Source organism: Dermacentor variabilis, chromosome 5 (assembly GCF_050947875.1).
Source record: "Dermacentor variabilis isolate Ectoservices chromosome 5, ASM5094787v1, whole genome shotgun sequence".
Taxonomy (NCBI): domain Eukaryota; kingdom Metazoa; phylum Arthropoda; class Arachnida; order Ixodida; family Ixodidae; genus Dermacentor; species Dermacentor variabilis.
In genome coordinates, this window is record NC_134572.1 from 75,501,678 (window position 1) to 75,528,418 (window position 26,741).

Genomic DNA, 26,741 nt, shown 5'->3' on the forward strand with positions numbered 1-26,741 from the left:
AACACAAACATGAAACATGCATATTGTGAAACAGTGACCCACTAGCTGCTCATTCAAAAATGTTAATCTATGGCTGCAGCTTTGCGTAGCTTTGTAAATGCCAACTTGCGCAACCTCCCACTTCCGCCCCTTTCCTCAGAGGCTTTTGTCAAACTATTTCTTCAGGAATTGGCAAAGGACCAAAGCATTTGCAGCAGTTACACAGTACTACACTCTGTTAGCATATTTCTTTTAGCCCACACACATAAATACAAAGCATCAAGAGCAACTAAATGTTTCTGTACAGATGTTTACAGTGTACTTTTCTGACAATTCCTTGTCTTACTTTCCTATCCCGTACTCTACCAACCCTCACCGGAGAATTTAGGCTGAAGAACCATATTCTTCAATATAAAAAATTTATCTTGCTGGCACAGCTTAATAGAGGCGCAACACAGTAGAAACAATAGTAAAGGTAACGCGCGAAGCAAAAATGCATATTCTGACTGGAATGTACTACCACAGAAGACTGATGACTTTACATAGTGGTGCCAATAGTTGATGCCTTCAGCTTTACCTTCATGTGATGAAAGGGAAAATTTTCATCCACCCAGCTGGAGTGCAAAGGTACAAAGGAAACCTAAAATGCATTTCTCAAAAAAAGAAAGCTGAGTGAACTAATTCGCAGCTTAGCTAAGCTAATCAACTACACAAAGTTCAGGGACACTAAGAATGTCAAATAAGTTCTGCAGAAGCCTGCAAGGGCTGCAAGAAGGGCATCCGCAGAACTGATTTGCCATATTCAGTGTCCGTGTGCTTTGAGTTGATTATTAATGTGGTCTCGCTCAGAAATCTGCTAACCTTCTGGTTAGCTCAGATGTTAGAGCAACCGAATCAGAACACCATTGGTCCTGGGTTCGATCCTCGGATCAGGACGAATATACCTTCAGCTGCAAACCTTTCTTTTCTGAGAAACTCTTATTGTTTCCTATGTAGCATTGTGCTACAGTCGAGTGGATGAAAATTTTCCCTTCCATGAACCTTCCTCCACCCTTGTGGGCTTGTGCAAAACTGATTTGCCCCCTTTGTGTGTCGCAGGTGTAAGCCATTCAAAGTCACACTTTAATTCGTGTGTATATTGAAGCTGTCAGTTCTACAATGCAAGTGCTGTGGGAAGAAATAAGGCAGTCAGTGTCCATGTTGTGGGAAGATCGGTGGTTGTTTCTATCATGCTGGCACATGTTTCTGATTGTGGTTCTATTTATAGCTGGGTCTCCATTTATTGCGTCTCCATTTCTTGCTGCATCTCCATATGTAGCCCTGTCTCCATGCCAACCTGTGTCTCTGTTTCCGGCAGTGTAGTCCTTTCTGATTTTGCAGCTTCCTTTGCAGATGTTGCGATTTCAGGTAGTACAGCTGCTTCATGGGGCGTCGCCATTACTGGTGGTGTTGCATTGTTTATGACAAAGACAGCAGGTGCACTGTGGCTGGCCTGCATCACTGGAGCGCTTTCTAATTTCACTGTAGATTGCACTGGAGGGAACGTTGAAGCACTTGGCTTTGTGACTGCTGAAGGAAACCCAGCTGTCAGCTTTCGGATGCGAGGCACAGAGCTCGCAAACCTGCAACCAGTAGAGAGCAAACTGTGGTTTAAATGCACGAGCATGAAAGCGACACTAAAGGCAGACACTAAATAAATATAGACTAGCAAGTTAACCTTTTAGAAACCAAATACCTCCACAACCGTCCTTTTTTGTCGGCAACTGAAAATTTTTTTAACTAAGAAAAAGTTCTCAATTTTTTAGCTAGTGTAAGCTTCCTACATTCAGTTTCATATTTCCATTTATCTCAGCCTTGTCTCGTTCCCAAGGAAATGGCTGAGCTTTCATGTCAGGTGCTCCGCACTCCTTGCCCCGACGAGGACTGCTGCTGAGGCTGCATGACTTTGTAAAAGCCATACACTTTGCCCACAACCATTACATATAATTATTGCTCTTAATTAATTTTGGGCCCTCTACAGCACTGTTGTTTCTTTCACCTTGAGTAATGCTTACTAACCCGAGTCAACCACCAACCCTGTGTTTGGCACTCTTTGGCCCCAGTTTCCCTTCCGCCAAAAAATTTGCTACTAACTAATTTAACCTTTTAGAAACATTGTAACATGTTTTATGTGGTGAGATGACTTTGTTGCAGAGGAAATCATTGACTGACTGGACTGCATTCTTTATAAACTGAGATCGCCCATGACAAGTGGAGTGTTATATGTACATAGCGCATGATCCGTTATACACTATTGTTGGTGAATCAATGGTGCCAAGAAACACAGCATAACGACAATTAGAAAAAAAGGCAGCTAAGCCTCTAAAACTGCATACATGTCGGAGAACATTTATCTTTAAGACGAATCCTACACTATGCTAGTGATCTTGGAGGTCATGCTTTGCTCTATGCTACCACCTGTTTCAATTGAATGGACCTGGGGTTTTACTGTAATGTACCAATGTGGCTCAAGTTGATGCGTTTCTTGAGTCCACATTTAATATTGCTTATCTCAGCTGCGCTATAAGGCAAGGTGCAAACATGCTGCTTCAATATACACAGCAAGTTGGAATGTCTTTCTTTTATGATGTGCCATGGTGAAGTGAAGGTCCAAGCCAGAGGACAAAAGCTTTGGTTCGATAATGCCCACATTTTATGCATATGTACTGTCCTAATACTTGGTGGTGTCAAAAGTACACAATGCTAAGTCAGTCGGTAATGCACAGACTACATACACCCTTGCTACTCCCATCTCCTCATCGCCTGTGTGAATGAAGGTGCTGTGAAGGGAGATTTCAGAGTGTTTGTTGCTGCTGATGTCACATTTCTATGCGGAGGCATACCCCTTGCAAACACTGCTTTAATTACCTGCTTGCTGGCACAGTGGTGGTTTGAGGCCCTACTGGAGTTGTCTCGCCTTTCTTGTGGGGTGTTGTGGTTGCATTGCCAACGCCACTTTCCTGGCTGCTGTCGGCAGAAGAAGACATGGCGGCGTGGCGGCGCACCAGGTACAGCGTGGGCATGGGCAGCCAGCAGGCCACATGTTCATAGGCCGTGCGTGAGCAGGCATGCAGGTCGGCAGCGAAGCGCAGCGTTGTGGGGCTGTAGCGTCGTGCATGAGGCACGCGTCCGGCATTTTCGTGCCAATCGCGTAGCAGCTCCTGGGGCAGCCGCTCACTCACTGAAAACTGCTGCTGCGTTGACCGCTGGGCCAGCGACAGCTGCATGCAGAATGACATGATTCAGTCAGGGTACAAGATTGCACGGCACTCATTACATTTTATTTGTTTATCTCACTATACAATCTAATTATAGTCGTCATTATAGTCATTATTTCAGCATAGGCTAGCTCGTGCGGTTTCAAGACAACACAATGTCGGACTGAACAGAGGAAGTCGCTTGATACATATAATAAATGCTGAATCAAGTTAAGGGGACACTAAAGCAAAACACTAAATCAGTTTAGATGGATAAAGCATCTGTTGTTAATTTCTGAATGATAGCTTGATTATTCAAAGAGAAAATAACGGTCAAAGTTTCAGTTTTTGAATTTCGTGCCGAAACCCCAATGCCAGTACGTCGCTGTGACATCACGGATTCCAAAGTAGTATTTTTTCATATTTAGGGTGCATTGGCTCTGCAAAAGTTCCTGAAACTCATGCTCAATCTTTGGCTCCTTTAGAATACAATGTAGCTTATCTTCACGGCTAAAGAGTTAACCAGGCCTAGAAGATGCTGTCAAAATCCAAGAAGTCACAGCAAGATTGTGCGGGAACTTCAAGGAGGCCTCTTCACCCATCTTTTGTTATTGCACTTTTCTGGCTTACCAAACATCTTATCGTGGTAAGAATGGTGTTTTTGATTTTGTAGAAGGGTAATTTACTGATGCAGAAGAAATCATCTTTCTCTTTAGTGTCCCTTTTAATGGTCAATGTTTGTGAATGTTTTCCTGTCAGAGCAACTTTGTGATTCTCAATATATTACTTTTACGAGGCTTGCAAATGTCTTACATTATGTTAGTTTTATGCAAGAAGGTTTCAAATGGTCTGAAGGTAAGGTATGTATACTAATGATGTAAAAATGCCAGTAGCCAGGTACTTTTATGTGATGCTATTACATTCGTATATGCTAAAGCTGGAAGCACCAGATTAGCGTGGGACGTCTTAGAAAATGTTTTTTAATGTTCTCTTCTTAAGCTGTTACTAAGATGGTTTACCAACTAGCCCAGACACCTCAGGCATGCCTCTCTGCGGTCAACACATTTCCATCTGTTGTCTTGGGCAACCTGCCAAATGCCATTTTCTGGGTGGCTAAGCCAGATCTTGGCAAAGAACGAGTGCCAAGAGTTTTCTCTCTTTCTAGAGCTTTATTAACTATGTTGAGAAAAAACTGAAGTAGGGCTTCAGTGCCCTTTCAGGGCTAACTGCAATGAAATGTCACTTTGGCTAAGCTTGTTACAAATTAGTGTATATATACTATTGCACCAGTCATGACATAGCTGCAGGACCGGTGCAATTATTATTATGAACATTTATCACTTAAGCTGACAACGTCAGCACATGGTACACATCAGATATGGCACAGTTCACAGAACATGGCCTCGAAGATAGAGTTGCAGCATGCCCTGGTCATCGGCAGGTATCAGGTCATGCCTATATGCTGTGTTGGTTCTTAAAAGTTAGGAGTTCTGCATTATTTCCAGCAAGCAGTAATGGTGGATTTCTTTTTTTCTTTTTACTTCCTCTTTGGTGCTTTCTATCAGTTGCTACCTGAAGCTAGGTGTTTTATATGGTTCAAAATTTTGTTGTAGTTGGCCTATAACTTTAAAGTCTCTAGCATTCAACTGCCAGATGCAAGCAAATGGCATGCAATGGCAGGAATACAAACCTGGAATTTGAGCTCCTTGTTGGCAGCCAGTAGTTCATTGAATGCCTTCAACTTGCGGTTCATCTTCTGGTCGGCCAGAGCGAGGCGTCGCTTAGCAATCTGAAGCAACTTCTTGAGCTGCACCACCTCATCTGGCTCGGCTCTCTCACCGCAGTATGTGTGCAGAAATAATGCTCCCGTGGCCGTTGTTTCAGGTCCTGGCTCGCCAGACTCGAGGTCCCGATTCACAATTCGGTCAGTGGCATGATGTTCCTCTGGCTCACCGGAGCTGTTATTTCAGAAAGATAGTTAAAACTGTGAACCAGAGAGGGTTTTTATAATGACAATACATTCAAATGTCAATACGCATTAATGAATCTCCGGTTGACAAACTCTACCACACCTTCCTACTATGACTTCCCCACTGCCCTGTTCTAGCATAGCAAAATTTTATTGCATGCAAGAAGTCTATAATATGTTTATAATAATATATAAATATAATATATAATATATAAATATAAGAACATAGCACAATATCTACATTTCTGTGTAGTTAGGAGGCACCAACGAGTCTTCCACTTTCAACGACACCTTCATTTTTCATGCAACGTCATGCCCAGCACAATGACTCAGTGTGAGGACAGAATGCTTTGCAACATCCTGCCGGATACCTTATGAAAACTTTCAAGGAGTAGGTGACACAGAAATAGCACTGTTTGTAACTGCCAATAATTATATTCACCAGAAACATCACATATCGCATCTCATTCTGCCAGTTCAGCCAAAGCAATATTGCTTACTATGATAACTCGAGGAAACCGCTGACTGTTTTCTGAGATTAAGTTCTGAGTAACCTGAGCAGCTTGGAGCAAGTGAGGTGGTGATCGTAAATGAGCTGTTAAAGACATTTGATACTGTCCTGCTGGAACTGTTAATTGAGTCAATTGCAAGAATTCTGGGAAAGAAAAAAAAAGGTGAAACAGCTGAACTCTTGTGCAATTTATAAAGTTACAGTAACTGTTGAACGACCTCACATGGAGAAGGTGCATGCTACACCCTGTATAGCATGCCACTGGTTACTTGGTAGACTTGTGGTATAAATATTAGTGATGCAAAATTCCTGATAGTACTATAGACAGTTGAATCACTTTTGAGCTACTGATGATACAAACACTACCGACAGTAGAATCGATAGTATAAAGTCATCAGACATCCATAACTGCAAGCTGTAATGTGGAGCTAATGGTTTGCAAGTACCTCAGGCTGCAACCACAGGCGAAACACTGTGACCACTTAAATTTAGGGACATCAAGCCACAGCTGCATTTAAATGGGGGCAGTATGCAAAAATGCATGTATTGAGAAACTGTGAAGTCCGCGAGATGCATTGCAGAGCCCCTTTAAGCAGTGTAAGGCAGTAAACTGCCCAACAATTGTTTTGTACTTTGGAATCCTTGTTACCTTTATCTCAAAGCCTGCGAGCCCACTCACCAGTTCGACATGTTGTCCGACTCTAGGTCCTTGCTTTTAGAACCGTTGACAACGACCGGTTTCTCAACATTTACTGGTGCTGGCTGATTGGTGCCAGCATCTTCACTGCCCTTGGCTTGACCTTTAGATTGACCTTTGGCGTCGTGTTGCAACTGGAACAACCGTTTTTTAGGCAGTGGTTGGCCCTTCGAGGTTGAAGCTCTAGCCGCAGTTGGCATGTCTGTTGTGGGAACAGGGACAATTTTTTTTTATAAGCCATACCATCCAATCGAATCTTAACTAGCAGTTGCAAGCAGCATTGAGAAAGTGCCTGCTTGTGGTATTTATCCAATGCAGTGAAATGTTGACAGCAACATAAGTACTTGATGACGAAAATTAGCGCATCAAAAAGACAATGCACACAGGAAGAAAAGACAGACAAGTGCTTTTTTCCTGTGCGCATTGTCTTTTTGTTGTGATAGTTTCATCGGCAATGCAAAACCAACTAGCTCAACTAATTATTTTAACAATAGTACTTGACACAACAAAGCTCTGCTGCATGGCTACAAATGTACCCTATTATTGCTCAGCCTGGGTGCATTGCATGCCTAGCCTCAACAGATATTTGCAAAGTGGTATCCTTCAAGATCTACGATAGGACGGTGCTCTTTGCTTTGACAGTGCCAGCTTTTAATGGCTCATTCCAGGTCTCAAAGGACTGTGTTGCATGTATCCAGCATGGCCAAAGTCTCCAACAGCTTCAAGGAGTCCAAGGACCTATTAGCATAAGCCATTGCAAGATACCAAGGTGGAAAACTCAGTAGTTTAATGTGTGTGAGAGAGAGGCTGTTCAATGAAAAGTGGAGAGACTTGTCTGGCAGCTATCTATGCTAGGACAGTGCTCTTTGCTTTTACAGTGCCAGCTTTTAATGGCTCATTCCAGGTCTCAAATGACTGCGTTGCATGTATCCAGCATGGCCAAAGTCTCCAACAACAGGAAAATTCAGAAGTTTAATGTGAGAGAGAGAGAGGCTGTTCAATGAAAAGTGGAGAGACTTGCCTGGCGGCTCACCTAGTGTGCTAATCCAGGTGAGTGTGACAATAAATGAAAGGATACACACAGGATATACGGCATTTAACACTTGCATAACCTACTCATAACACGACAGAAGGGGAACCAGGGGGCCTGATTTTCGTTAGTCACAACCATATGAAGCAAAGGAAAGTATAGGGGAAGGTATTTGTAGTTTTTAGTTGAAGTGTAGAAATTATAAGCTAGAGGGAAATGAAAGTGGACACGGAAGGAAACTTCCCGCCAGTGGGAGTGGAGCCCACAACCTCCACATAGCACGAAATACATTGAGATCAGTGTATTCCAGAAATTCTAAAAGTGCATTCATCGCATGGGAAACACAGATGGCATTAATATATGGTCCAAGTACATGTATGTAGGTCAAGGTGTGAACCCTGAGGTACATTTACTGCTGTCGATGGAATTATCCTTTGGAGCGCTAAGAGGTTGCAATTACAGATTAAGTGTGGTATGTCCTCTCGTACATTGCTCACAGGGCACGCTGGAAATCCTACCTGCTCAAAGGGAAACTAAAGGCAAGTATCAAGTCAAGCTAAAGTGATAGATTAGTGCTCGGGAATGTCTAAGGCGTCAATATTATTATGAACAGAGTTTTAGTAGTAGAGAAATTGACGTAAATGCAGGACACAATTAGAGACCCCAAGGACATCCAAGTACCAGCCCGATGACGAAGACACTCATTATAATTTTGTCACTAGTACTCAACCAGTCTTAATAAAAAGATAATTGTATGCATTATAAGACAAAAACGCTGTGCTACTTGTCCAGTTCCATTTGATTTTTAGAAAAAACTCATAGACGTTACCCTTGACAGTGACATGGGCGGTTGAAAGGTTTCATTTTCTCTTACTCTGCATTACCTGCGCTTTCGTGTTTCAGTAGCTTCGTTATCGCATACTGCTGCGCTGGTTTTGCAGGGTCGTGAAACTCGCACAAACTACAAGTAGCAGAGTATGCCACGTCCATTTGATGTCAGGGGATTCCCGAACGGTCCACGCCGCTTGACTAAGAGCAGCTACAACAATGAATCCAACGCTCCGTCATGGCTAGGTTTCTTCATGGCCATGCGTTTGCGTTTTGTGGAAAAAAATGTAGCGCTGCCTGTCAGAAGCCGATTTACTCTCCGACGGCAGTAAAGGGCGATGCGGTGCATGTCGACATCACCACTCCACGCTTGGGAGTGGGTGATTTGAAGTGCGTTGAATGTATGCGGGCCCTTCAGACACAGTTTTCTCATAAACTAAGTCTTTTCTTGGCACGAAACATGCGCTGCGAGGTTTCTGGAATGGTATTTTAACAGTCCATGTCAACTTAGCGTTGACCTTTAATGTCCCTTTAATTTTACTGAAAAAGTCTTTTGTACAGGCAACATTCAGACAAATACGGTGTACACATGCACGATCACACCTGCCAAATCGACACGGCATGCGCATTTTTATAAGTTTGTGGAAAGCACTCATAGAACATCATGAAAAAAATCGTAAATGTTTTCTGGGTGAATTTTAAAAGTTGTTAGAAGCTCTTAAATATGCCAAAACTGCTGCACTCTGCCATCCAGGGAAAATTCCAAGGTTTCTTAATGACCACAATGAGAAAACTAAGCACTTGAAAACATGGAACCTATGAGAACCTTTCCACGTGGGTCATGGTGATTTAAGATGGTCATGGTGGCCAACAGAAGAACTTTCGCAAAGGTTTAGCTGACTGAAGTAGCACACAAATTGCCATCCTGGAGCCTTTGCGAGTGTGTTGGAAAACTTCACAAGATTTCTAAATGACTTCTGTAGAGAAACTACGCAGCCCTAATGCATGAAACTTTGGAGAGAGGAATCTAGTGCTCATCGTGCTTTCAGAATGCCACTATGGCCAATGGGAAAACTTATACAATGGTTTCTGTAGACTTAGCTGGTGAAAGATGACTTTGGGTGAGAAGAATGCATTGTACTCACCACACATTGATGTATGCAGAGAGACCTAGTCACTTAAGTGTGCATTGGCAGTAGTGGTGTGAAGAGTGGAATGGGGGGAGCAGTGGTATGATGCGTGATGTGTTGTGCGTACATAAAACAATGTGAGCTTTACAACAGCTTTTCTTGCTCATGATGGCACTGAGGAAGACCATTGTGCCAGAAGAAAGCATGAAACCTACTGCTGCTGAGAGAGCTTGACCTGCTACTCATGCACTCAAGGAACGCCACTGGCAAGCAAAGGTCAACGAGACTAATTACCATCAAGCACAGTCTAGGAACGTGCCATGACTGGCCTTTTGGCTGCTCCTTCGAACTCTCGTAAGCAAGCGATCAAATGATGTTGTCCAGTAATTGACTGACCGTTCTCAAGAGATAATGTCGTGTTGGTGCCGGCATCTCTTGTTTTCGACTGCTTTGCTGCATGGTCGCAAGCTTTCTTCTCCTGGACTTTGGTGGCTGCCCGAGTTGTTCTGCCATGTCCCTGTAATGCCAAGAGCCAGAAAATATCATACTCATTTGCAGTGACCCAAAAGGGGATGTGCTAGCAGAAGAACAAAGAGCACTATGTTGCCTCATCTATTATCATTGTGTCCTATCTTTTTTAAAGAGACAGGAAAGGAAAGCATTAAGTCAGGCTCTAGTGATATGATAAATGTGTGCTCTGAAATGTCAGAAGTATAATTCTTTTGAGAACAGACTTGGTAAAAAAGAAAAAAGATGCTAACATGGAACAGCTGCAATGACAGTGAAGATATGGAGCCATGTCCTGATGACCTCTCATGACATGCACTGGTAAATAGTGTTAAACCAGCAAAAATTAAAAAAGATAATTACGTACCTACATTGCAACTGAGCATAAATGTAATGCAGTTTGTACAATATATCTTTTACCTTCAACACCTGCCGCACTGGTTTAGTGGCTGTGGTGTTGCACTGTTAAGCACAAGCTCGCGGGATGAAATCCCAGCCGCCGCGGCCACATTTCGATGGGGGCGAAATGCAAGAACACATGTGGTCCCGTGCATTGGGGGCACGTTAAAGATCCCCTGGTGGTCAACATTATTCCGGAGTCCCCACTGCAGCGTGCCTCATAATCAAATTGTGGTTTTGGCATGTAAAACCTCAGAATTCAATTGAATTCAATTTTACTTCTGATGAAGCCTCTACACACACCTCCAATGGCAACATTTGTAGGAGTGTAGCGGCCTCTGACCCACTGAAAGCAACACTTGACACGGCCACTGCATCGCAGGATTCCCGTGCTGCAATGACATGTCTGTGACATCCTTCTACCTGAACTCTCGGGTGATCTGCTTTCTAAAAGAGGTGATGTCATAAAGCTAACGTTTAGAAGCTATAAAAAATGCCAAAATTTTCAGGACCATAACATACTGCTTTTAGTATTGAAATGAAAAGCTTGACTAAAACTCATCTGGTTGGGATCACTCATAGTCAAAGGTAAGATGGACGCCAACCAAGAACATAAAAAAGAAAAGAAGAAAACAAAAGAAAACAAGGCTCCCAGGAGCCTTGTTCAAAACATTGTGGACAATGCCTCTTTATGGGAGCCGAAATCTCTTGCTTTATTATCTTTTTGGTTGGTGTCTATTTTACCTTTGACTATGCTTTTAGTATTACCAACTTGAACACACATGAGCCAGCAGTTTAGTTAAAGAAGTCATATACAATTCGTGGCACTTACTTTTTTTTTACACAATATTCGGCATACCCATCTAAGGAAGTTTGCTGCACCTGGCACGATGGCTGGTGGCATGATGGTGGCAGAAGTGATGCATGTGAAAGTGGTTTTTTAGCCCTCGTCGCTGACACATGCATTCAAAGCAAATAAATCTACTTCAGTAACTTTATGCCAGACTGCCATTATGATTTCTCCCAAAACCGACAGGTGATATAGCACCTGCAACCCTTTGTGGTATAATGTGTCAGGCTCTTACGCTTAAAAACATTGGTTACAGTCTGATGCCAGGAAGCAACTGAAATGTGTTTGCTTGTGGGCACTATATTTCTTTTACAGTGAAGCTGTTAGCCTCTAGTTGGTCAGGATTTTTCGTGTCCGCGTGCAAGACCTTTGCTTTCACAAAAATGTGGGCCGATCTCGGGGATAGCGCAATGAAGCAGGCAGCGCACAGCAGGCAGCGTACAGTGTGCTGCTTCTCCAAGAGGCATCACATGACGTCATCTGGTGACATCATCGTTTGATGGTGTCGTCATCGTGTGACGTCACATTCGACATAAGGATGTCATCAGCTTACGTCATCAGGCCATATTGTCGTGTGACGGTGCCGTTAAAACATAACATAATGTTCGACGTGATGATGTCATCACACAACCATTTGTGTGATCATGTCATTATGCGACGGTTGATGTGATTACGCTACCACATCACATTATTATGGGCCAATCTCAGAGACAGTGCCAAGAAGTGGGAGGTGCACAGTGTGCTACTTCTCCAAAGTGCATCACATGACGTCATCAGGTGACATCATCACTTGACAATGACATTGTGTGATGTCACGTGTGACGTGATGACATCATCAAGTGGTATATATAGTCACATGACAATCTGTCACACAGCATGTGCAGCGACCATAATTGACAGTATGGCAAACACTGTTCAAAAGGTTGGTGATGTTTCACTTCATGAAAGCGGGTTCCACACAAGCATAAGGACACAGTGAACATGCACAGCAACCACCACGGCGTCAAAGCACGAATAGAACGGGTGCGAACGTGGTTGCTACATTGATCTTGACAGTGCGACGCCTGGTGTGCCACAGGGAAAGTGCATATTGCTACACTTGCAAGGAAGAGACACTGCAATCATGCACAGCGAGCACTGCGGTGTCGAAGAACAAACAGAAAGGGCGTGAACAGGGCAGTTCTCTTTCAAGGAGAAATATGAGCAGTTTGTGGTTGTCTAACATTGCTTGTGGTGGTGGTGCTTGTCTGTCAGTTGGGGTAGTGGTACTTGTCTAACGTTGGCAACAGCGTAAATGTACAGTCAGGTGCAATATGACCTGCAACATCGGTGCCCATAGTCGAAGGGGCTCCAAAACTGCACGGTTGTGCAGACACAGGGTAAGTTACAGACCTAAACACAGCTTCAATTAGTGGTATGTATTAAACCGCTATTTCACGTGTCCAAGCCACAGCGCAGCCTTGAGCCCCTTCGACCATGAACAAGGGTGTTGCAAGTCATATTGCACGCAACTGTACATCCGCTTTCACGGGGTGGAATGGAGGCAGACTGTTTTTTTTGTGTGTGTGTGTGTGTGTGTGTGAGTGTTTGCTGCAGAACCTTTCAGGAAATTTTTTAGGTTTTGATAATTGCAATTTGCAGTGCCCCTGTAAGAGGGCAGCACTTTCTAGTTGAGCTTGAAGGAATCTATGTGCTCTTCTTGTGATTCAACACAGTGAGAAGATGGCGACTTTTTCTTCACATGCATTTTACTGAAAGAACTCATGTGGGTTTAGTGTTATCTGAAGATTATTTTAGTGCTGAGAAGGAATATGTTACGCCTTCAGATGAGAGCACTGAAGAAGAAAGCAATGATCAGGATGCTAGAGTAAATAGTTCCTGTGGTTATGGCCCATGATGTGATGCTGTCTCCGTGTAAGAGCCTCAGGAATAAGAAAACTTTATGAAATAAATCGCTTAATTGACAGTTATTTACATGAGTGCTCTTTTTGTATGGCGCCCAAAACTTGTGATATAGTTCCTGACTGGAATTACTACAAAGTCCGCAAATGATCGCAAGGGTAAAAAAACTTTGTTTAAACTAATGTATACAGGGTGAAGATTTTTAAGTTCTATGAAATTTTTTAAAATCGCCTGTTGCAGATAACATAATTCCAGTCCTTGAGCTGGATTGTTCAGAGACGTGAATATTACTTGCATGAAAAATTGACTAATTCTTAATTAATTTATGTTACAGCACACACTGCAATTTGTGAATTGTAGGTGGTGAATTTGCAAGACGCACTTGAATTTTCAGGATGACACCAGTTTTGAGATATTATTCCCAAAAGTGTCAAATGAAATAAATGGTTGTTCCAGTTACTTTTATGCTTTAATGCATAAAAGTGTGTTTCGCTAAAAAGTAAGTGGACCAACTGTGCATTCTTACGGCGAGTTTGATGGTGCATATCTCCAAACTGGTGTTATTGTGGAAATGCATTCAGAGTATGCCTGCATATGCCCGACAAACTTGTATGCTACAATTTGTAAATTGCAATATGTGCCATAAGGTAATTAAGACATTACATACAATTTTTGTTAATTAGTTGAACATGTGTTTCAATTTTTCTGCAATGTACGCCTCTCCTAACAATCCAGCTCAAGTACTGGGATTACGTTATCTGTAACAGGCAATTTTCAAAAATTCCATAGAACTTAAAAATCATCACCCTGTGTATCCAAACGACACGCCAATGTATGTGGCACATATCTACGCATGCATGAGTGCAAGTTTTTGCAGAATTGTAAGCAAGGAACTGAGACCGACAACAGATATGAATGTCTTTGTTTTATTGCATGCCATCACAACTGTACAACAAGACTAACTTACAGGGCTTCCTCTCACACTGATATTAGAGAATGGGCTTTTTTCAAAACAAGGTTTGTTTATGCCCTCTCCTCTTGTAGTGTGCACAAATTTAATTCTTTCCAGTCGATGCACTATGTTCTGATAGGAGCTCAAAGGTCGTCTTTGTGGCCTTTTACACATGGTCGTCCGCCAGATCGCAACCCAGAAGCTATGACACCAGAAAGCAGCCCCCTTTTGATAACACGTTCACAGCATTAGGGGTGCACGAATATTTGAAACTTCCAAATAAGAAGTGGAATAATGTCTTATTTGATTTGGTCTTAAAATTGAATTGTCAATATTCGTAATTCAAATCTTTTTCTATTAGTTTTTGAATATTTAAATGTGAGTGCAATGTGTGTGTCAAGTGTGCACAATCTAACAATATTGTAACAAGAGCACAACATATTTTATCCCTACGGGCATAGTAGGCATAAAACCTGAAAGCTTTCGTAGTAGAGCAGGCTATGTTGCTCAGGGAAACGGACTTTACTGGCTGTGCTGGTATTTTGTAGCAATGCCTTTTTTTAATGCTAACACCTTTTGGCATTTGTGAATGGCTGTGTTCGATGCTTTACTCGGGGCAGAGCGTTGTTTGGCCATTCATGAACACGATGAGCGCCGAAAGGCATTACTATCGTGAAAAGGCATCAAAACAGTAACCTTGAGTAGGGGACCGAACAGCTAATTTGTTCCTAATGCTCCATTTTGTGCTCTTATTAATCAATACTTCATAATGCGCTTAATGACAGACACTTGTTATCTTGATGAATACTAGAGTGTGAACATCATTTAATATTAATTGTGAAAACAGCTGTTCATTATTCAAAGTATTCAATCAGCTTGTCGCATTTGATTCGTATTTGATGTGGTCTCAAAAATTGTTAGTAGTATTCACACAGCCCTACACAGTACATTTAAACCTCAATTAGACTTTATAATTACTTCATTGAATTGGGAACACTTAAGGAAATAATGTGAGTATCATTGTGCTTATTCACAAGCAAAAAATTATATAATTTTTGCATGCCTGCAGACGACGAGCCTTTTGAGCACATCTTGTTTCACTGTCTACAAGAAGTATGTACGCAAAAAAAAAGTTTTACAACTTTTTGCTCTTAGTTAAATACATAATCTTATTTGCATAATATTTTTATGTGTTTCTGGTTTTAAAATATAACTACTGGGTCCTATCTATCTTGTTGGATCGACATTTCACTGTAATATTGCGATAGTGTTAGGACCTGAGGTCAATGATATTTGTCACTTGAACTGAAACCCAGGATACTTTTATTTTAAGTTCCGAAAATTTGTCGATATTCTTCCTGAATTTTGTTGAATCGGACGAGATATTAAGTTTACTTCGTTGCGTGGAGGTTTTGAACTCATTAGGTTCTACAAGTACGCGTCAAGGAATTGAAAACACTTAAATTGAAGATGTTGTAAAATCAAGTTTAATTAAATTGAGGGTTTATGGTATGTGCAACGCTAACAATGCATAGCATTTCGAGGCCTTTCTAATAGTTTTAAGTGTGTTAAGGACGTGTTGTAAATATGGATTAAACAACAAGAGCTGGTGGCTAACTTAACCGTTAAATGCCATGAGAAATTTCAACAAAATTGACGAAAAGTGCAGACTTCTGTTGGACCTGCAATTTCTTGTCATATTTTTCAAAAAGTTATAGCAGGAATGCCTAAAGTGTATTTAGTGCTCTTGTTGAACATAAACTAGCAAACGGCATTGCATATTATTTATTTGTGTGTCAAAATTGCACCAATTAATAATAAGATGGGACAATATTTGTCATGATGAGCTGACTTGCCATCAGCAGTTCAGTAACGGAAAAGAGAAAGGAAAAAAAAAATTCACACATGCACTTTTAAACTCTTTGCATGACTGACCTGCAGTAATCTTCTGTGACGCATGTCGTGATAAAGCCAACAGCAGCCGATACAGCCACGGCTACCGACAGGCTTGACTGAATATTTATGCGATGAACATAGCAATAACCAGGTTGCAAATCCTGACAAATCTTATGACCACAACCTATGACATTGTGCAGCGTTAACTGATGCAGCTGAGCAATGCCACCAATACCTTTGATGTCCTCACTACCTCCTGCTGGTGACTGCTGCTTGAAGTCAGCTTTGTTTTTGCTGGTGCCTGCTGCTGCTGCTGTCTTGTGCTTGGAGTGATTTTCGTTGATTTATTCTGCAGAGAAAGAAGAGGGAAAACAATGAATCTTTTGCACTTCTGAGTGTGTGCACAGCTGAATTGTCTGCCTCTAGTTTACAGCGTAAAGCAAGTAATCTTTGAGAGGCAATTAATATACTTGTCAAGAGATATCAAGATAACCACACAACGCAATAAAAAAGGCACACATGTACACATTTACTTCTTTTGTGTTATGTGGTTATTGTGCTATCTGTTGGCAAGTATGCTATACCAACTCGTCAAATCTTCAACATTAGCAATTGATACACTTATCACTGATAAAATGCAAAACAATGTCATGAAGGCATAGAGCTCACTGATCTCCACTATAATTTGCTAGATGCCACTTCACTGCTCAGTGAGTGAGGCGTGAGTGAAATGATCAACACGTGGCAACATCCAGTGGCTTATCCCTAAAGAAGGTGCTTTGGGGATAAGCTACTCCACAAGGATAAGCCAATATATGTGCTGTGCTTACTACATTGCATGCGGCCGGAGATTAATGTCGATGTAGAAATTTTCACTGATCGGTTTTCTTTGTACTGGGAGTGTTTCAAGTCTGTAATGAGCTTTTGCAATGATCTTGGCCATCTCTGATAAAAATTTTCTTGCCTAAAGTGCTTTCTCATTGGCACGTGCTGTAGCATCATCAACTCATGATAGTGATTGGCACGGTGATGGCCAACCCTGTGCCATTATTTGTGGCAAGTAGTTTCTAGCAGTACTTGCACGTTTTGTAAACCTTGCAAATCAAATCATATCTTTATTTACCTCACAAGAATCCTTGTGTTGGAACATCCTTTGAAGTTCCAGTGCAATGTTTATTTTGCAATCACACAGTGATTAGCTATTTCTACTGATCTATACCACTTGAACATTGTCAACTTTTGTGTTGACTGCATGCAGAAATAAACTGCATCACATTTTGATTATAATAGTATTTGAAGCAACAATCAGGTTTCATTATAAATGCTGTTTTTCAGAAAAAGTTCACATTAAACAAAAAAGCAGAATTATGTTTATTAAAAAAAAATTTTTAAATGGGGTTTTACGTGCCAAAACCACTTTCTGATTATGATGCATGCCGTAGTGGGGGACTCCGGAATAATTTAGGCCACCCGGGGTCCTTTAATGTGCACCTAAATCTAAGTACATGGGTGTTTTCGCATTTCGCCCCCATCGAAATGTGGCCACCATGGCCAGAATTCGATCCCGCGACCTTGTGCTTAATAATAATAATATTTGGGGTTTTACGTGCCAAAACCACTTTCTGATTATGAGGCACGCCGTAGTGGAGGACTCCGGAAATTTTGACCACCTGGGGTTCTTTAACGTGCACCTAAATCTAAGCACACGGGTGTTTTCGCATTTCGCCCCCATCAAAATGCGGCCGCCGTGGCCGGGATTCGATCCCGCGACCTCGTGCTCAGCAGCCCAACACCATAGGCACTGAGCAACCACGGTGGGTAAACCTTGTGCTTAGCAGCCCAACACCATAGCCACTAAGCAACCACGGCGGCTCAGAGAATTGTTTATGCTGATGCAAATGGTTGCATTAACATGTTCTGTAATTTGGTATTCGATTTTATGCAGTCTTAAGGACTGTGATGAACATAAAGGAAGCACCTAGATGCTACAAAGCATAACTACACAACTTCATTTAGTCATTTAAGAACAACAACTGAGACTTACTGTTTTGTAATCTGTGACTTCTTTGACGTTGGGCAATACATTTACACAGAGAGGCAGTGGGTGGTCTTAAGTGGTGCACTTTTGGATACCACCCCTGGCCAGCATTGTGAAAGAAAAGTGCTGCCTTTTAAGTGCGCAACTGTACTTACAAGGCACAGTTTTGGTGCCTTGTATGTGAATAATTGTTACAAGTGAAGTGTACCGTGCAGGAAAATGCACAAAGGCACATTCCAGTCTTGTTTTTTTTTTATACATACTGCAGCCTGTTGGCTATGGCAGGAGTGGTGTACATGCGAGTAAAACTAATTATGATATGCAACAAGTTCATGGGTGTGAGAGAATGTCCAATTAAAACATACATGAAAGAAATGTGTATTGAACAACAGCAGTTGCAGAATGGACTACTACAAAATACAGCTGACGAAAGCAAAACTGTATAGGCAAGAAATGCATGGTTTAAGTATTTTGATGCCAGTATATATTACAAATGTCATACATTGAAACTGATTTGAAAATTACTCCATTAGAACAATACTACTTTATATACAAAATGGTAATACCCATAACATATTGCTATTTTATAGTGAACTGCATTATTATTTGAACAGCAATGAAAGCAGAATGTGTGCTTATGGCTGCTGTGTGCTCTAATTTTGTTGCAAGGCCACAGTCATTGATCTGCATTGTTCTATATAACAATTGGCGTCCTGGTCTGCCTGGTTCAACAGAAAGAAAATCAAGAACTGCTGTTGCATCAGCATTTGCATAAATTTGGACTGCTTGTACTACCAGTGCGAATAATGAATGCAGCAAAGCTGCTTCATGGAATCCGTCAATGCAAGAATGGTGTTTCATCTTCTCGCCGTTAATTCAGGCCACAAAACATTTTCACATTATTGAAATATGAGCCACAAAGTAGCCGAGTCCGCTAAGTCACCTTGTTGGGCATGAATGTTTTCGTTAATTGTCAACAGGTGGCGAAACCAGTTTATGCACATTAGAAGCACATGCAGTTCTTATATGTTAATGAAAGTTTTTTTTTTATTATTTCTCTGGATGGAGAAAGCAACTTACGTGTTCCACTGAATGACGCAGACCAGAAAATGCGACTTTGCTGCGAAAGTTTTGTGTGTGTGTTTATTTAGGCAGGCTGATCATGCATACTGTACACAGATGCGTTCAATATGAGCTGCAACACGGTACATGCCCACAATCGCAGAGGCCCCAAATCTGCACGGCGGCGCCGACGCATAAAAAATTAGAAAACTAAACACCGCGTCCAATTACTGGCACTTATTAAACCGACTTTTCGTATATCGCTGTGCAGTATTGAGTTTCCTATCGACCACGCTCGAGCGCAGTGTTGCAGTTAATTGAACGCTACTGTACATACACCACATCCAGCACTAGAAACTCACAATGGTCAACAGCTGCGCTGCTGGGAACGACGTTGGTATGCTCCCAGCTCGTAATCTAACCGTCTGGCCAGTTCTGTCGAAGCAGTCGGCCTTGAAATGTACGGAACACAGACGGTCACTGTCTTTTGGAGCCCAACCGTCCCGCCGAATTGCGCGTGCCCACGCTTCGCGCAAATCGGCACCCTTCGGAAACCTGTCAATAGATAAGAATCTTTTCAAACACTCAAAGAAATGAGAAAATGCTAAATATGCAGCATTTAACACGCACGGCGTTGCGAATATAACCAACGCACACACTGCGCAATGTGATGAACGCGAAAACTTCGACATTTCCATTATAGCAGTGTTTATACTTCAAACATTATTTCAGCAATAACGCTTCGTACCGCAGACATGTAAGGCATAGAACAACCAAGTTTAAGGCGTTTAATAACATAGAAACGCGCTTACAAAGACAGAGCTTCGAAACGCGATAAACATGCAAAGTGCTTCAAATATCAGAGAGAGCATACTTACATGTGAAATGTAATCCCAGATTTCTGTTTCACGCGGTTCTTGCAACCAGGCGCCGCACATGTGCCAACCATCGCTCGTGATAATTCGAGTAGCAGCAGCCGAAATGCAGACGTCTGCTTTCAGCCCCTGCCAATATGGCGCTGTGGCCACTGGTGTGGCGTCCACACAGTTTCGTATGGCGCCGTTCGTCCGACCGCCCTCCAATCAATAATGCGGCCAAGCCTGCTCGGCTTCTGTCCGAAATTGTTAACAAATACTCGAAACAGTGCCAAATGCAAAGCATACGTACAAATATTAAAGTTATGGAATGCGTCAGTTACTATAAATAAAGTGGCCCCTGAGATATGCTGTGTCGTAGCAGACAGCATAGTCGTAGATCTCGGACACCACAACAGTCGGCCGTTTACTTGTTTCGTCCTTCATTATTTGCCTATTAACGCGATAGCCCTAAGAACTCTGTGTCCTCATAATATCCTTGTTGGCGGCTTGCGTCAGACGTCCTTTAGCGAAAAATCATTCCGAGCGAACCATGCAGGCCCTCCGCGTGGCAGAGAGGCGTTAATGAACTGAATTCCACAACGTAAGATGAGTAAGAAAAATCGTAAAGTACAACCTAAACACAACCTACAGACCCGATAGCGTCGGGTGGTAATTTGGATATGCCAGAAAACATAATTATGTTACGCGGAAACGCAATATCATAAGCCCCTTTTCCAGCGATTCTACCATTCATAGAGCGGCGCGCTGCGCTCGGTTCCTTGCAACACCACCATCCAGATGGCGCTTAACTCCGTGGTCCACGCAAGAGGCCGCGTTTCTACCAGAAAGCTTGCCCGCTCGCCTTCGTGCATAACGTTCACCGCCGGCGCTTTCCGGTAAACATTAGGGTTACATAAGCTGCAGTTGCTGGGAAGCGTGAAAAGCAGTCAAGGATCATTGAATGCTATCGCGTTCCATTTCTAAAGGCGAAGCTTAAGCGTCCACTACATTTTTGTTTTCAGGCCACAATTAGCTTCAAGCAGCTTTAGAGTGTACCAGAATATAGTACACTCTAGCAGTTTGCAGCAAGCATTTTCTGCCAGCATCAGTCGAAGGAGGGTTCTTAATCTTTACAGCTTGCTACATGTGTGTACGATGGTACGTAGAACCAATTTTTGTAGAAAACTATACCTAGAATGCCCAGGCCTTGATGTCAACAAGTTTTGAGCAGAACATGCTCAGTGCCAGATCTCGTCTTGGTGCACGTACGCTGAGTGGGCCCATCTGGAACTTACTGTAAATTGCATTTCTCTGTCCTCAATGGTGCACGGGAAAGGAGGGGACAATTAAATAAAACAATTATATATACACGCAGCATCAAATATATGGTATGTACTACATGCGTTACAGCAACATGAAAGGGACCTGTGTTCAGGCAGATTCTGGCAAACACGCCAACCCCAGATCCTCAATAACAACTATTTGTTACATAATTCTCAAGTTCAAAAATCCTGCTCATGGAATTAATTTTTATTTCCCTCAGGGACAAGCAAGATCACCTGCTTTAAACACAGTTATATGGTGTTCTCTTTCATATTGGCCCATTGTTCACACAAAATGCACTCGCAGAAACTTACTTTACAGAACCACACATCTACATCACATTATGTCATACATGTGCTAAAGACAAATGTCCAAGCCAGTCTCACACAAAAACCCTAACAATGATATTGGTGACATCATTCTCTGTACTACAAGAAAAACTTGCAATCTTTTGGACTTATCTTGTCCCCAAATAATAATTGTCATCAATCTTGTGTGTACTTTCTTTAATGCTATGCTCTCGATACCTTTTGAGCATGAATGGACATAACGTTTCTGACAAGATATCGGGTGCACAGCACTAGCTAATGAGGATGTGCATAAAAGATAGATGAAAATTATTGTTCGATAACAATTATTATTTGGGGCTGAGATAAGTCCAAAATGGAGTGAAATTTGTTTTACTAGTTGGCTTGGGCAGGCTCAGTGTCCGCTCTGCAGCCAAAGCCTTCTCCAAAAAGTGTTAAAAGTTCGAGCGGTCAACTGCAGCTGCATACTGAGGGCACACGCTAATTATGCGAAACGTAATTCAGGAAAATTCCATAGTGGGCTAGTTGGTTCGACATAATCAACACTGTTGCACACAGGACTTAAGCAAGAAAACAACACATTTTTGCACTCGGGCATCGTGTGTGTTTTCTCACTTAAAGGGACACTAAAGAGAAAAATGATTTCTTCTGCATCATTAAATTATCCTTCTACAACACCAAATACACCAATCTTACCACGATAAGATGCTGAGTAAGCAAGAAAAAGCGCAAAAGTGAAATACAGCTGGCGACACCTCCTTGAAGTTCCCGCACCAGGTCGCTGTGACGTCATGGATTTTGATAGCATCTTCTAGGGCCTATTTAATTACTTAGGGGTAGATTGACTGCGTTGTGTTCTAAAGGAACCAAATATTCAACATGGAAAGTTCAGGGAACCTTTGCTGAGCCAACGCAGCCCAAATACGAAAACATACTTTGGAATCCCTGACGTCACACTGATATACCGGCGTCAAGGTTGCGGCGCGAAATTCAAACGCTGCTACTTTAACCTTCATTTTCTCATCTAATATTCAAGCCATTATCTTGAAATGACTGCCTGCAGAGTTTTGAAACAATGCTTTAACAGTCTAAACTGATTTATTGTTTCGCTTTAGTGTCCCTTTAAGTCCTGTCCCTTCGTTGCTCTGCACAACAGTGTTAATTATGTCGAACCAACTAGCCCACTGTGGAAATTGCGTTCAGGTGTTGTGTGTTGATTTCTTGCTTAAGTCCTGTCCCTTCATTGCTCTGCACAACAGTGTTAATTATGCGAAATATTTCTATGAAAAATTGTGCAGCAATTGGGGTTTTGTTCATGTCTCATCTTGTGAAGATATCGGTGAGCGCACGCACCACCAAGCCATAATCAATGAAGTAGTGTTTCCTGATGTTTCTAAAGCTGACAGTCACAGTTTCTTATAGTACTACACAGAGGAAAATCAAGTGTCACCATCACAGTGACTTTCTTAAAGGGTTTTCAAAAGATGAAGTGCCAACAGAGACAGCGCACTAAGAAAGAACAATGACAGGACAAGGTGCTGTGAACTATCCTAGCCCCACAACGTGTTCTACTGCAATACCTTTCTTAAAGGGTGCCTTTAATGCAGGGAAATGCTGGGATGTAGAAGGTTCAGTTTGTCTTGAATGTGGCCTGGCTTAAAACATGGCCATGGCCGTGAAAACAAATCTTTCTGGCAATTACACCTTCATAACACTTCTTGATTCTCCCATAGATGCATTATGTCTAATTTTTATTTATGAATACTGTGGTCTTGCACAGTATCATACCAGGGTGGGCACAAGAGTGTTGGAAGAAAACAAAATAAAGCAGGTATTACATTTTACATCAATACAAAACACAAGATTAAGTGAGGTGGCTCACAAACATTGAGAGTGTCTTTCACTACATCATTAGAAATTAATTATGCTTTTGCTTCACTGTGTCACTTCCAAGTGGCATAATCCAAGGAATACACAAGCATGTCAGAGGCATTGATATTGTAGTGAGCATTAGTAGCTCACTAACTTGCAACCATACAAGTTCTAAATAAATTTTGAGGGCTTTTTTTGTATCTTTTTCTACTTGGTTGGTGTTACACTTAGTGAAAGGATCCACTACGACCACTGCATATTCCAACATTGGGTGAATAATGGTTTTATATGGTAGCAGGCAAACAGCCGGAGTAGTGCGCTTTAACAAGTGCTTGAAAAGAACAGTTTACAAAGGCAGTTAGCAGCAATACTTGCAACATGGTTGTTCCAAGTTAGATTATTAGTGATCCACAATAGGTATGTGAATAAGAAAATAGAAATGGGGCCCAGTAAATGCATACCTTTCTGTCCTTCCTCCAAACCTACAACAGCAACGTGCCGGTGGTACTGTTTACATTTGATATAACTGTGGACCTTAGTGCAATCACAATTTCCTACACCGAATATTGTGCATCTAGGACTACCAGGTATGCATGACACTTCCAAATGAACCACTCGCTCATTCAAATACAAATTTTGCACAAGTGTGGCATATTGTGGCACATGCAGTTTGGTATTACCATATCTGAGGTACTACGCTCGAACTTTGATGTAATAACTATGTGTATAATGAATTACCAGATAGGACAAAGTAAACTGGGAATCGCGCCTAGCCAATATCAGTGTACAGTGAACATATGCCTTTAAAAAATATTGAGTGTAACAAACTTATTTTTACATTGGTCGCGACTTTTCTATAAAAAGATTCATCTGAACAAAATCAAACATAAACAAGTTGAAAACAACTAGAGTGTACTGTTGCATTTCCTGGTTCACCTGCATTTAAAACCATCGTCTGATATACTTTCCAAAGCACATGTATGTGCTTATACCATGATTAGAAAGCATCTACAGAGCGATTGCACATCTCACTCCCACATGATTGCATATAACGAGTGTTCGGATCAGGTCTTCCAGTCATTTTTGTGCAAATAGTACATCATTTGCTTGCTTCAAATCAGAAATATGCATGTCTGCGGCAACAACGACAAACAGCATACAATTTGTGACAATGGAATGATGATGCGATCAGTCACAAGGCAAGACAAGGCACATGATGTGAATGACGCCAAAAGCGGCACCCTTCTGTTCTCACAGATTCAACATTGTTTTGTCGCTTGTTTACAGCAACAATAAATACGTCTGATTTATTCTGTACAATGCAGGCAAGTGATGCATTCAAGTGTGGTATTAAAATGAATCCACTGTGAAATGCGACCTCCATACAATTTACAAGTGCCAATAAGCCAGCAATTTTGATGGAACTGTCTCATACACCTCACACTCCTATTTCTGGAACATTTAATGTAGTAATGCAGCAATAACTACATGTTATTACAGTACACATGTACTAAACCGTGGTCTCACCAGCCACCAGAGGCATTTTGAAACCATTCTGGCTCGCCAAGGAAAGATGTAAATCCAAAGTTTCTGCTACCCAGCATTCTCATGCATGCAATGTCATTGTGATCACGGCGACACTTTTCTGTTGAGGTGATTCTGAGAAACTCTATGTCTGCAGCAACAACAAACCATTCCACTACCATTGCATTCTGGGCATCTGACAAATGTGAAATGTAAACGCTTCAACCCTGATACATGCACACTTGACATTGCAAATTTTTTGCATGGAGAGTACAAAAGGGTGCCACCACTTTTAAGTACAAGCAAGTCTCAGTAATAGCTTCTCCAGAAAAAATTTTTACCTATATACTAATGAGACATGTGTAGGTAGAACTCATATATTAATAGAACAAGGAACATAACATGTTTCTCAAGTGTACAGACTCACCGGGCTCATGGCTAACTTTACAACTGCTGATGCAGCAGCGCTGCGCTGCTTAGTGTCATTGTTGCGACCCTCTCTGCGGCAGCCAGAAAACTCAGTTGGCACTGCATCTGGCCGCAGGCATGGCCGATCGAGGCCCGCATAGAAGCAGCTTGGTGTGAAGTGTTGGGAGCAGATGCGGTGGTGATTCTTTGGCTGCATGTCTTCACGGCCAAGGGCATAAAGCCAGCGCCACATGAGCTCTGGGTCACGGTGAGGAAAGCTGCAAACATAGGAACAGGACGAAACTACGACCAAAGCTTAAACACCGACTTTTAACCATGTCAGCAAACTCCCTATGTGTTTATGTACCAGAGTGAATGGCAATAAAGTAAACAATTCATGGCTGTGTATGATTTTAATTTAATGGCAAATCTTCTAGCCAGACAGAAATCATCTAGCTCATTAGTGTACATTGCAAGAGCTGAAAGTAAAAAAAAACTATAATGCTCCATGGGTGTTAGCTTATATTTGGTCCTGGATTTTGAAAGATCACTGACGTCTGTTTAAGCAGAGGTTGAATGTTGGTATAGGAACTGACACATTCCTGCAGCAAAAAACTGACCATTGCAGGTGAGGAGCTGTATGGGGTTCTTCATAGCAAGCACTGACACAATGGCACAACACACCTTAAAAGGCATGTACACAGGATTTTTTTGTGAGGGGGGGGGGGGGGGAGGGCGGCCCAACCCAAGGTAACTTTTCCATGCAAATGAAAGGGAGAAGGTACTTTTACTAGTACAAATGTGAATAATGCCCACCATTCGCCATAAAGATGCGTAAACCCACATAAGAGAATTGAAATAACATGTATCTCAGAGGTACGCCTGTGAGATACACCTCTCCATTACTTGGCAAACAAAGGACCACATCAAATGGACTTGCGCATGAAAGATGTGCAGGAAGGACCTTGTCAAACACAAGTTAACATGCGAAAGTGCAAAATTAAGATTTCTGGTAGCAGTTTTTGGAATTAGCTCTGGAAGAATTATAGAGAATTATATATTTGTGGAACAATCACAGTTATTTTGGATCCCTTGTTTACTGCTCTACCAAGTGCCAAAACCAACTCGTGTTGTTATTTGGGAAGTTGCGTAATGATGCGTGGTCACCAGTCCCATACACCGCATAGAGTGCAGGACACTGCACTTCTAGACATACTGCGCAAAGCGCGGAAGGTTAAAAAAACACCCACATTAGCACAGCATAGAAGTGGCTACGTCAGGCGGCTCGATTGATAACTGTAAACGCATTATTCAGAACACACGGAATTATTCTCCACTTTCGGCGGCGTTTTCTCTACTTCCTTTTTAAATAAATATATACTGATCCATAAATATTTTCACAAAGAATTTTCACTTTTCCTCCATGTTTGGTTGTTGCCTTGGCTCTCTCCCGTTAACCAATT

The 26,741-nt window shown here is 41.9% G+C and overlaps 1 protein-coding gene across 3 annotated transcripts in view; it reads right to left on the bottom strand.

The window, feature by feature from the left end:
• Window positions 1-215: 215 nt before the first annotated feature.
• Window positions 216-26,741, bottom strand: part of LOC142582817 (uncharacterized) — a 29,790-nt gene continuing 3,264 nt past the window's right edge. For 2 of the 3 annotated variants that reach the window (XM_075692877.1, XM_075692875.1), the window contains exons 2-7: window positions 25,298-25,556; window positions 9,777-9,897; window positions 6,375-6,594; window positions 4,906-5,173; window positions 2,887-3,239; window positions 216-1,601 (exon numbers count right to left, since the gene is read on the bottom strand). In XM_075692877.1, the coding sequence (XP_075548992.1) occupies window positions 1,259-1,601; window positions 2,887-3,239; window positions 4,906-5,173; window positions 6,375-6,594; window positions 9,777-9,897; window positions 25,298-25,556 (1,564 nt within the window). In that variant the 3' untranslated portion in view covers window positions 216-1,258. Of the gene's footprint in view, window positions 1,602-2,886; window positions 3,240-4,905; window positions 5,174-6,374; window positions 6,595-9,776; window positions 9,898-16,121; window positions 16,236-19,348; window positions 19,542-19,864; window positions 20,023-25,297; window positions 25,557-26,741 lie in introns of those variants that run through there. The other variant, XM_075692876.1, reaches the window with a different exon arrangement.